Source organism: Rhinoraja longicauda, chromosome 3 (assembly GCF_053455715.1).
Source record: "Rhinoraja longicauda isolate Sanriku21f chromosome 3, sRhiLon1.1, whole genome shotgun sequence".
Classification (NCBI taxonomy): domain Eukaryota; kingdom Metazoa; phylum Chordata; class Chondrichthyes; order Rajiformes; family Arhynchobatidae; genus Rhinoraja; species Rhinoraja longicauda.
The window spans coordinates 81955754-81969016 of record NC_135955.1 but is presented as its reverse complement, the minus strand read 5'-3'; the positions used below and the strand labels follow the sequence as shown (position 1 = coordinate 81969016).

The window sequence follows — 13263 nt, the reverse complement described above, 5'->3', positions numbered from 1 at the left end:
TTTGGGATAGAATTTAAACATATTTGGAAGATAATGTGCATGAAAATCAGCATGGCTTTGTCTGTGACAAGTCATGTATTATGAACGATTGAGTTTTTTGAGGTGGTTACAAAGATGATCAGTGAAAGTAGGGCAGTGGATGTTGTCTGCATGAACTTTAGTTAGGCATTTGATAAAGTCCCTGAATGTAGGCTGACCCAGCAGATTAAGATGCATGGGATCCACAGTAACTTGTGTAGAAAACTTGTGTCTGAAGAAGGGTCTCAACCTGAAACGTCACCTCTTCCTTCTCTCCTGAGATGCTGCCTGACCCGCTGAGTTACTCCTGCATTTTGTGTCTATCCACAGTAACTTGGTAGTTTAGATTCATAGAAGACGGAGGATAGCGTAGAAGAGTGTTATCTGCTGAAGGTGTGTGACAGGTAATGTTTTGCAGGGATCTGTGTTTGGACCTCTGCTAATGATATAAAAACACCTTGAACATAAATGTAGATCGGTTAGGTTGTAAGGTTGCATACCATGCCAAGATTGGAGTTGGAAAACAGTGAGAAAGGCTGCCAAACTGCAAAGGATATGGATTGGTAAAAAATCTGGGCAAATAAAGCGTAGATGGAGTTTAATCAGAGCATGTGTGAGGCTTTGCACTTTGGGAGGTTGAATTTAAGGGGAAACAACTTGCTAAGACTTTTAACAGGAGGCGATCTTGGGGTTCAAGTGGATAGCGGTTAAAAAAAGCATAGTATACTTTTCACTGGTCAGGACATTGAAAATAAGAATCAGGAAGCATGTTGCACTTTATTATTCACTGGTTAGGCTGCATTTGGAGTATTATTTGAAGTTCTAGTTGCCCTATTATGGGAGGCTTTGGGAGAGCTCAGAAGAGGTTTACCAGAATACTGCCTGGATTAGAAGGTATCAGCTAAGAGGAGAAGTTGAGCAAACTTGGATTGTTTTCTCTGGAGCTTTGGAGGCTGAGGGGAGACCCGATGGAAATGTATACAATAATGAGAGGTACAGGGTAGACCGTCAGAACCTTTTTCTCGAGATGGAAATGTCAATGATTAGACAGTATACTTTAAGGTCCGAGGGGAAAAGTTTGCACATTGTGGGGCAAATTTTTTAGACAGAATTTGCTGAGTGCCTGGATTACGCTGCGAAGTGTGGTGTTAAAATCAGATACAATTATGTCATTTAAGAGGCTTTTAGACAGGCACATGAATAGGGAATGGAGAGAGACGGGTCCTATGTGGTCAGAGGAGATTAGTTTAACTTGGTTTTATGTTTGGTACAGAAATTGTGGGCCGGAGGACCTGTTCCAGTGCTGTACTGTCCTAACTAAATTTGATTCATTCACAAATACCTAATTAGATGTTTTTTAGCTCTATTAACCATTCATGGTGTGTAGGATTAATGGCACAGGGAAATGAAAGGTGCTACTTAAATGTATTTTTTTCTACTTTTTTAACTTTATAGATCTCAAGTCAAGTCAAGTTTATTTGTCACATACACATACAAGATGTGCAGTGAAATGAAAGGTCACCCACAGTCCAGCAATAGAGCAATAAAAATAAACAATTTCACACGCAATCACAACCAACACAAGAAAAAGAAACATTCATCACAGTGAGACCCTCCAGTCACCTCCTCACTTTGATGAAAGGCCAGAATGTCTTTTCTCTTCCCCTGCCGTCTTCTCCCGTGGTCAGGCTGTTGAAGTTGCCACGTTCCAGGCCACGCCGGATGGTGAAAGGTCCGCAATGGGCCGACCCAAGCACCGCGATCCAGGGCGTGCGAAGACGCCGCTGCTGCACGTCGGGGCGGTCGGGGCTCCTGACATTGAAACTCTCTTAAGTTTAATCAAAGCACTTGGGAGAAAGAGTGGAATAACCTGAAGTGTTGGTTCAGTTTAGTAGCATTAAAAAAACAACCAAGACTAAACATAAACCTGTAATATATGTTAAGCAAATATTGCATCCTGCAGTGAAACCGCATAGAGGCAGGATACGACAAAGATTTGGAGAGTTCAATTATATCCATGTACCTATTTTATTTTTATAGCAAAATAAAACACATGCTCATGCCCAACTACATTTGAAAATAGAATAATCATACAGTGATGACTTTGCAGAGATGGTTTTCCCATTTACAAAAGATTAACATTTTTTGCCCAGCATTTATGGATTGCCTAATTATGTGGCATTTATAATTTATAATGTAGCAATTATCACCATTCAAGAGAATCAGGTGGATTTGGTCCAGGCCTCAACCCTTCTATGTGACGTTTCTACATAGCCCTCAATTTGCTGGTCTTTCTAAACATTTAATCATCCCTTTTAAATACCTTCAGTGATTTGGCCTCAATCTTCTTGGCTAAGGAATTCCAGAGATTCACTACTGACTGGGAGAGAAGAGTTTTACTATGCACTTCAGTTTTAAATTATTGCCCCCTTATTTTGTAATTATGTCTCCTTTATTTGAGATTCTCTGAGTGGGAATGTCCCAGTATCAATCCTGTTGTCTACTTTTAGGATTTTGCATCTTTTCAAAAGATTACCCCTCATTCTTAACTCTGAAAAATACAGATCTAATTTCTTCACCTTTTCAACTTATCATATCATAAAGCAAAGTTCAGTATAGTTAGCCCTCTCATTTACTTTTGTTAATTTAGAAATTTAGATACCTTGTATTTTGCTGCTTCCAAGTCAGTCATGTTGATAGTAAATGATTGAGGGCCAAAAAACGACCTTTGTGGCACTTCCCTAGTAGTTACTCCCCTTCATTTGTTTGGATCTTTTTTTAACCAGTCTTCCATCCATGTTAATATGCTTCCACAATTTCTTGAGCTCTTGTATTATGCAACACTTTTTGTGAACCTTTTCACTAATGTCCATCTTGGGCTTCATTTTGTCCACTGTTTCAGCTCCTCATAACCTTGGCAAACATGGGTTGTAAAGCTAAATTCCAGAGGAAGTGTGAGAATGGCTATCTTTACATCAATGAGGCAGTATTTGACTATGAATGGCATCAAGGGTTACAATCAACACAATACAATAGTGCTTTATTGTCACATGTACAAATTATTTTCAAGTCGTCAGATTTGCTGCCATTTCCAAGGACTGGTCTGGTCTGAGCGCTAGGTCTTATGGAGCTTTGCCCAATCTGGGCAAGCCCCTGGATTGCTCTGCATACCTTTGTGCCAGGGGGAGCATCCTACAGCCGTCCTTGAGGGTGCGGGAGGTAAGAATCCAGTTCACTTTCCTACCAGCTTTGCTCCTCGTGAACATCGTTACCGACTCCCTCTTTGGCACTCCAATCTTTGGGGGACAAACAGGGGCTGGGCCCCACAGCTTCCCCACTACAGGCCCCATGGCCCGACACGTCTTCCTGTGTCTGGCCACGGTGGGCGACCCAGGTCTTTAGGATGAGTTCTCTGCCTGCAGCGACAATATGTTCGTTCACTGATTGCTTAATGTTCGATTCAGTTAGCAACCTCTCAGCAGTTGTATAGGGCATTGGTGAGACCATATCTGGAGTATTGTGTGCAGTTTTGGTCTCCTAATTTGAGGAAGGACGTCCTTGCTATTGAGGCCGTGCAGCATAGGTTCACGAGGTTAATCCCTGGGATGGAGGGACTGTCATATGAGGAAAGATTGGAAAGACTGGGCTTGTATTCACTGGAGTTTAGAAGGATGAGAGGGGATCTTATAGAGACGTAAAAAATCATAAAAGGACTAGACAAGCTTGATGCAGGAAAAATGTTCCCAATGTTGGGGGTCCAGAACCAGGGGACACCGCCTAAGAATAAAGGAGAGGCCATTTAAAACTGAGGTGAAAAGAAACTTTTTCACCCAGAGTGTTGTGAAATTGTGGAATTCTCTGCCACAGGCAGTGGAGGCCAATTCACTGGATGAATTTAAAAGAGAGTTAGATAGAGTCCTGGGGGCTAGTGGAATCAAGGGATATGGGGAGAAGGCCGGCACAGGTTACTGATTGTGGATGATCAGCTATGATCACAGTGAATGGCGGTGCTGGCTCGAAGGGCCAAATGGCCTCCTCCTGCACCTATATTCTATGTTTCAGCGTCTGGCTGAAATTGAATTGAACTGGCCAATATTTACACGTATACAAATAGCTCTAAAGAACCAGTCGTTGATAAATTCCATGAAGGAGACCAATTAGCTACCTTTGATATTCAGTGGATATGATCATCACTGAGTTCCTCCCAATCAACATCCTATGGGTAACGATGGACCAAAAGCCCAGTTAAGCAAGCCATGTAAATACTGCTATTACTCTGAATTACTCACCAACTGGGTTTTCTGCATTTTTCATCTCCTTTCACAATAGTTTTCCAACAATTTGAACAATAAAGCCGAGAAACATGAAACAACAGACAAATTGAAACACTAAGTTGCAATTTATTGTGCCTTGGAACACATCGCCATTCCTTCATTGTCACTAAGTCTAAATCTTGGAACCCCCTTCCCAATGATAACGTCTGAAGAACGGTCTTGAACCGTAATCCCTTTCGGAATGGCAGGCAGTGACCAGTGGGGTACCGCAAGGTTCGGTGCTGGGACCCCAGCTATTTACGATATACATTAATGACTTAGACGAAGGGATTAAAAGTACCATTAGCAAATTTGCAGATGATACTAAGTTGGGGGGTAGTGTGAATTGTGAGGAATATGCAATAAGGCTGCAGGGTGACTTGGACAGGTTGTGTGAGTGGGCGGATACATGGCAGATGCAGTTTAATGTAGATAAGTGTGAGGTTATTCACTTTGGAAGTAAGAATAGAAAGGCAGATTATTATCTGAATGGTGTCAAGTTAGGAGGAGGGGGAGTTCAACGAGATCTGGGTGTCCTTGTGCATCAGTCAATGAAAGGAAGCATGCAGGTACAGCAGGCAGTGAAGAAAGCCAATGGAATGTTGGCCTTCGTAACAAGAGGAGTTGAGTATAGGAGCAAAGAGGTCCTTCTACAGTTGTACCGGGCCCTGGTGAGACTGCACCTGGAGTACTGTGTGCAGTTTTGGTCTCCAAATTTGAGGAAGGATATTCTTGCTATGGAGGGCGTGCAGCGTAGGTTCACTAGGTTAATTCCCGGAATGTCGGGATTGTCGTATGTTGAAAGGCTGGAGCGATTGGGCTTGTATACACTGGAATTTAGAAGGATGAGGGGGGATCTTATTGAAACATATAAGATAATTAGGGGATTGGACACATTAGAGGCAGATAACATGTTCCCAATGTTGGGGGAGTCCAGAACAAGGGGCCACAGTTTAAGAATAAGGGGTAGGCCATTTAGAACGGAGATGAGGAAGAACTTTTTCAGTCAGAGAGTGGTGAAGGTGTGGAATTCTCTGCCTCAGAAGGCAGTGGAGGCCAGTTCGTTGGATGCTTTCAAGAGAGAGCTGGATAGAGCTCTTGAGGATAGCGGAGTGAGGGGGTATGGGGAGAAGGCAGGAACGGGGTACTGATTGAGAGTGATCAGCCATGATCGCATTGAATGGCGGTGCTGGCTCGAAGGGCTGAATGGCCTACTCCTGCACCTATTGTCTATTGTCTATTGTCTATTGTCTATTCATGATCCCCTAGGATGATGTCTGACCCACTGAGTTACTTTGATACTTTGTGTCCTTTTGTTCGGTAATGTCGGTATGGTGGTTGAAGATGACAACTCGTTGCACTTTCTTATTGGTAATAAATGCTGGCCATGTCAGCGATATCCACGTTCTATAAAGTAATCTTTCAGCATGTTGTAGGGTGGGTGAACGCATTGTGTGAATGCAATGATATATGCACTGGTTTAATAGCATTGGAACATCATCTTTGAAAGTAACTATGCCACCTGCAGGAGAAACATATATGTGTACTCTTCCAAAATTATTTTTTTGAATCTGAACTCAGTCTACAAAATTTCATATAAAGATGGCAGATGTTTTAAAAAAATTAGATATTTGAGCTCAATAGGCATGTCATTTGTGTCTGAAGAAGGGTCTCGACCCGAAACGTCACCCATTACTCTCCCGAGATGCTGCCAGACCCGCTGAGTTACTCCAGCATTTTGTGGAATTCTCTGCCACAACGTGTGTCATTTGTTGCACATTTGTTAAGTCTTAATTTCCAGGAGCTTGTTCTTATCCTATAAATTTAGTTGAGGGATAAGCAGGCATTTTCTTTGTAAGATTATTATTATTATTATTGCTGCAGTATTTTGCCTTTTGCCACATTAAATCAGCCGCTTTTTATATCTTATGTTGGTAAATTATTCATGTGCTGAAATCTAAAATATATTCACTACTGTGGCTTAGGTTCTGCTTATAGTGTGTTTGACAGTTTCATTGCTTGAAGATTTATTCATTTTCAATATATTTTTGTTTAGTAGTTAATGGCACATTATACATGAATATAATTAATAGTTTATTAGTATGATTTTAATTAAAGTATATATGTGAATGAAACTATCCGCTTCAAAGTGGAGTTCGTTCATTTTCCATTCAAATTCATTAAAAGTTTTTGGCATACTACTTGAAATCAGTATTTTCCCATAGGTCTGGCAATGTGGATAAAATGTAATGCGCTCTACTTCAGTGCGTGTCTATTATATATTGATGCTGATAAATTCTGACAGATTGCCTTTTGAGACGCTTTAACAAAGCTACATAGCCAACATGTGAACCGTTGTGTGACTTTCAGTTAGTCACTTTATTCAATTGCGAATTCGGTGCCTCGTTGTACCAGATGAGGTAGGTAATGAATATTTTTGTTAGGAATATTTTTGTATCGAATAAAAATACTTGTGATTTTATAAGAATGTAAACACATGCCACAAATTGTAGGCAGAGGCTTCTCCTTCTGTATGCTATATGTTGTTGTGGGAAATTGTATTGTAAATATTATAGTAGAGAAATGGCATTGCAGATAAAATTACTATCCATTTTATGTTGTGACCATTTAACCAATTTCTTTGGTATTTCTGCATTGGAGAGTTATAAAATTAATTAATTGCCTAAAACACATAACCTAGATTAACTGGTATTTGTTGTCAGCTATTCCTAATTTAAATAGGGTTTTTTACGCCAAGGGTTTTCATTTTAAACGTCGATGTCCAGGGGCTGTTATTGTAATTCTCCAAAATATATTTGTTCATATTTGTTAACCCAAATGTATTTTAACTGGGTTTTTTTTCACAAAAAGTCAAATGTTCTTTTTTTAATGGGGTTTCCTATTAGAACTGTGCTGTTCTCTTACTACATCTACATAATGATAATGCATCAGTACTCTTACTTATTTACTGCTGCATATTTTGGAAGACATAGCCCTATGCTGCATGTTTAAAGTCTTAAGAGAGATAAAGAACAACGCCTTTAGAAACGTTGAGAAAACATGTAGAATAGTGCTTTGGAAATAATGTTGCTGATTAGTGATGTGTACAGCTCATTGCCCTTTCAGTATTAGCTTAATTTCTACATTTACTTGTGTAGTACTACTGAATCATATGTGAATTTGGGAGGATGTTCGGTATTTTTGTAAAGTAGCCAGTGAACAAATTTGGCAATACAGTTAGTTGATTGTCTACTGAAAAGTGCAAACAAGGAAGCTTGTTTTGATATACCGTATAAACATAAGAAAACGTATTTTCGTTCAATATATTAGCGCAGTTTTAATGATTTATACTTTAAAACTTTTATGGACAAATTCTCTATACATGTGCATTTTTTAGTGTTGACAGTTTATAGTTTTGTTAAGTTTAATTGAGCAGATGAGTAAGTGGGTAGAATCTGGCTTTGTTATTCTGCTGTCGTTTTGGCCATTTTATGATTGATGTTGGTTAAGCAATCTAAACACTAACAATTGTTGGATTTAAATGTAAAAATAAGCATTGGAGGGAAAAAAAACTGAGGATGCTGTAAATCAAAATATAAGCAACATTAACAAATGTTAATGCGGAGAAAAAGCTAATCAAAGTAATCATGCCCTCATCTCTATGTCTGGTAGGGGAAATAGGGGAACTGCTTTGAAGATACCTCTCAGTAAGCCACCGGGTTCAAGTTGATTGTCACCATAATTCTTTATCTCACTGCACACTAACCACTTTGCTTTTCAACATTCTTCTGGCAAACCCAACTTAAGCTCAAATAATAGCACCTCGCTTTCCTCTGGACATTTCGGTATTGTTATTGGGTTCAGTATTGAAGTCCACAATTACCGCTGAACAGCCTTTCCTTTGCGTTAGAGCCAGTAATTTCTGATGTTATAAAAACAGAAAATGTTGAAAACGGTCAACAGACCAGGGAGCATCAGTGAAAAGAAACTAAAATTAATCAAATAAAATTGTTCCAGCATCTACAGTTATTTGCCCTTCCAATGCAAGTTTATCCACTTGTAAACTTATGTTTTTATTTCCCAACATAAGCTGCATGACTTGAAGGTTATTTACAATATTCCCATTCATTTTGCATTTTTTAACAACTGCTCTGTTTTGCATTCCTCAATTCCAAAAAGTTATTTACACTTTCTCTCTAATTACTCTAGTTCATTAATGATCAATCGTAAATATTAATAACACTATTCAAAAATATGGAATGAAATTCATCCTGTCATAAAAATGTCCAATTAAGCTCCTGGCCTTTATTGTTAAGTAGCAATCTTCAACTGCCTCACACATTTGAATACATTTTTATTAACTTTGATTTTTTTTCTATTTTTAATACAATGCATTATTAACTTTTACTTTCTCAGTTGGTATCATGGAAAACTGGATCGTACAATTGCCGAAGAGCGACTTTGTCAGGCAGAGCGACCAGGAAGTTACCTCATCAGAGAAAGTGATCGGAGACCAGGTTCATTTGTGCTTTCGTTTCTAAGTAAAACAGGCGTAGTCAATCATTTCAGGTGAAAAGATAAACATTTTCCATATAGTTCATAATCTAATACTGATGGTGGTGGGGTGGGAGGTAGTATGGCGCAGAAAGCGGATGCAAAGAAGGCAAGGGCCCATTTGGATTTGCCTTTGTAGGCTGCCCTTTCGTAATTGGGCAATTGTACCAAAATGAAGATAGACACAAAATGCTGGAGTAATTCAGTGGGACAGGCAGCATCTCTGCATAGAAGGAATGGGTGATGTTTTGGGTCGCAACCCTTCATCAGACTAAGAGTCGGGGAGGGAGACACAGAGATATGGAAGGGTAAGGTGTGAAACAAAACTTCTCTAACTTCAAGTAACCCTTTATCTCCATCCCTTCCCCCATCCTAGTTCTCCAACCAGTCTGACTGGCCTCCTGTTTAAATGTTATCTTTGTACGTCTCGTTTTCACCTTCCCTGGGTGAACAATGATATATTCTATATTTTCCTTGAGCTTCGTCCCCTTTGATCTCTCGTTTTCACACCTTCTATAGAAACATAGAAAATAGGTGCAGGAGTAAACCATTCGGCCCTGTCGAGCCAGCACCGCCATTCAATATGATCATGGCTGATCATCCAAAATCAGTACCTCGTTCCTGCTTTTTAGCAATATCACTTGATTCCGTTAGCCCTCAGAGCTATATCTAACGCTCTCTTGAAAACATCCAATGAATTGGCCTCCACTGCCTTCTGTGGCAGAGAATTCCACAGATTCACAACTCTGGCTGAAATGGTTTTTCCTCAGCTCCGTCCTAAATGGCCTACCCCTTATTCTTAAACTGTAAACTTTGGTTCTGGACTCCCCCAAAATCAGGAACATTTTTTCCGCATCTAGTCTGTCTAATTCCATAAGAATTTTATGTTTCTATAAGATTCCCTTTCGTCCTTCTAAATTCCAGTGAATATAAGCCCCGTCAACCCATTCTTTCATCATATGTCAGTCCTGCCATCCTGGGAATTAACCTGGTGAACCTACGCTGCACTCCCTCAATAGCAAGAATGTCCTTCCTCAAATTAGTAGACCAAAACTGCACACAATACTCTAGGTGAGGTCTCACCTGGGCATTCCATATCTCTGTGCCTCCCTCTCCCCTGACCCTCGATGTCAAGAAGGGTATCTGCCTGAAATGTCACCCATTCCTCCTATCCAGAGGTGCTGCCTGTCCCGCTGAGTTACTCCAGCATTTTGTCTATCTTTGTTAACCAGCATCTGCAGTTCCCTCCTACACATTGTAACAAAATAAATATATTTCTGCACTGATCAGTCAAGATTTATTTTGAGAATTATTTTTCAGCTGCACTATCCTGTACAATGGTCAAGGACTTGTTAGTTTGATTCTTGACTCAGGCCAAAATTGGCCAAATTATTTGAAATTGTTTTTAATAAAATTTGCAGTCTAATTAAAGATGTAATAAAAATCCTTCCAATCATGAGATTGTCAGAAAGTAGTCACAGTTTGGAATAATGCCTGGAAAAGGTAGTGAACAAGAAACATGACAAATGTGATATAAATTAATTTGTATGGGAGATCACTTGGATGTGAAGATACTACATGGAAATCCACGTTAATAGCTGTGTTATCTGCAGATGCATCACAAATTATGTTTCTGTAAAAAAATTGGTAATTTACAGTTCACATACAATTCATTCTTACAAATCTATAGGAAAGAACTGCAGATGCTGGTTAAAATGAAGGTAGACACAATTCTGGAGTAACTCAGCGGGACAGACAGCATCCCTGGAGATGTCCCGGCCTGATGTCTCTCAGCCTGTCCCACTGAGTTACTCAGAATTTTGTGTCGACCGTACAAATCTATTCTGTATTTCAGATTTTTGGGTAGTGATTTATGAGCGGTGGATCAATTTCCATTCCTTGAATAACCTAGTGTAGGTATCGCTTGTAATCTCTTTTTGAAGCTCACTTTTAATCACTTTAGCCGCCACAGAGGCGAGAGCTTCCTGTTACTTAATTGTGTTCATCCATTTCAGTTTGCTATTTTATTGGCATGTGAGCTGATTTTATGAATCTGCATAATATGTCTGAAACATCAATTGTGCTGCGGTGTCTTGCATTACGTTGTGTTGAGCACATTAGTCAATGTAATGTATTATTTAATGACTCCATATCTAATTAAGAGGTTGATGTTAGCCATCGAATGCTCTTTGGGTTGATTCTGAAATTTACTGAGTACCAGTTTCTGAATATTTGTATTGCTGCTACAAATTGGAATTGCTGAAGCAATTGGCATATTTTGCAAATTAAAAAAAATGTTTTTAATCAGGAACAGTTTAGAAATGACACGCATATTGAGGAATGAACTTGCTTGGCTATACAGGGACCGAGATACCAGTGCACAAAGTCGGCCACATAAGGCGGCAATGAATAAATGGGAGCAAATTCAACCCGCCGATCACCGTGGATGTCCCAGTGAGGATGAGATCAGCTGCCTCCCTGGCCTCGGTGCCACATTTTCGGGGGGACTGCTGGAGGGGATTTCAAGTGTGCTCCTGTTATTTTGTCCAGATTAAAGTACCAGGACCACCAGTTGCTGGAAAATGGATGGTGGACCTGTAATATCCAAAACCGTAATCTCTCAAGTAATTTTGTGACATAATTCAAATGCTTCTGTAATAATTGCTCTGATCACTGCACGTCTTTTGCCTATGTCATAAATGTTGCCGTTGCATATTTGAATTAAGTGATTTGGACAGACTAGGTGAATTATATTGCAGATTACATGAAATACATAATTGCTTTGTCACCATTCAAACTTATAATTGCATTGTTGTACCCGTTTCAGGATCTTTGCAATGTGTGGTGATTATTACATTGGGGGACGACGCTTTTCCTCGCTTTCAGATCTGATTGGTTACTATAGTCATGTGTCCTGTCTACTAAAAGGAGAAAAGCTTTTGTTTCCGGTTGCACCTCCAGAGGTAAGAGTGTAATTTATAACTATAATAGCATTTGATCAATGAATGTCCTGTAGTTATGTGCAAAGTAAGCTGGTACAATAGTTCCACATCCAATGCTTCCTTCTTTTATTCTGGACATTAAGTTTCTTAAACTCTATAAATTTGTCCAAATAGTGTGCTAGAAATAACATTGGTGAAAAAAGAACAAAATGTTGGTGGAACCCAGTGGGTTAGGTAACATATGTGGAGGAAATGAAGTCTGACGATAGTACTGACCAGAAAAAGCATCTGTCCATTCCCTTTATAGATTCTATAGATTCTGCCTGACTTGCAGAGTATCTCCAACAATTTGTTTTCTGGTCAAAAAAGCGTATGCAGTTTCTTTTGTCGCAGTAACACCAGTTATCGATTACACTTGGAGTATTGTATGAAGTTCTGCCCCCAAACTATCGGAAAGATGTGATTGTGCTGGAGAGAGTGGAAATGAAATTCACCAGAATGTTGCCTGGATTGAAGGATTTGGGTTATGGAAAGAGATTGGATCAGCCCTGGCTTGTTTTCCCTGGAGCATGGGAGGCTGTGGGATGACCTGTTATTAGCTAGGTAGTGATTTTTCTTTCTCCTCATAATAAGAGTTTTAAAACCAAAAGGAATCTGTTTTATGTTGAAAGGCTGGAGATTTAGGAGATCTGAAAGGAAAGGGTTTTTTTCTGTTTATCTGGTTGATATCTGAAACGGGTGCCAAAGAAGGTGGTAGTATTAGTCAGATTTGTTGTTTAAGAGGCATTTAGATAGACAAGTAGACAAGGCACAGCAGGCCTTGGTGGACTTAGTGCAAGTGTCGGCAAAAAGGTTGCCTCGTCTCTGCTTGGTCTTACCGATGTACAGGAGGCTGAATGTAGCAGATGAAATTTGAAGAGGTGCATGTGAACTATCTCATCTAGAAGAGCTGCAAGGGTGCTTGGATGGAGGTGAGGGAGGAGGTGGGAGTGAACCGTTTGGGTGTGAAAGAATGAGTAAACCCAGGAGTTGCAGAGGGAGTGGTCTCTGAGGAAAACAGAAAATGGTGGAGACGGGAAGATGTAACTGGTGGAGGGATCACTGAAGATAGTGGAGAATGATGTGTTGGATATGAAGGTTGATGGAGTGAAAGGTAAGGACCAGAGGAGCCTCTAAGGGACACGAGGGGTTCACATGCACCTCTTCAAATCTTATCTATTACAACAGTGGTCCCGATATGGCCTTGTATTAATTGGCAAAACCAAGCGTGAACTTGCTGACGTTTTAACTGAACACTTGCACCCAGTGTTGCTAACCATTTTGACTCCCTCTCCTTCCCATACCAACCTTTCTATTCTTAGCCTCTATAGTCAGGGTGAGGTCACAGGCAAAGTAGAGGAACAGCATCCCACATTCCGCTTGGGTACCTAATGTCC

General features: G+C 40.0%; 1 protein-coding gene across 2 annotated transcripts in view; it reads left to right on the top strand.

Annotated features, from left to right (window-relative positions):
* Positions 1-13263, top strand: part of LOC144592132 (ras GTPase-activating protein 1-like) — a 90879-nt gene that overhangs the window by 15637 nt on the left and 61979 nt on the right. For both annotated transcript variants that reach the window (XM_078396531.1, XM_078396532.1), the window contains exons 2-3: positions 8748-8900; positions 11713-11848. In XM_078396531.1, coding sequence (XP_078252657.1) covers positions 8748-8900; positions 11713-11848 — 289 coding nt within the window. The remainder of the gene's footprint in view (positions 1-8747; positions 8901-11712; positions 11849-13263) is intronic.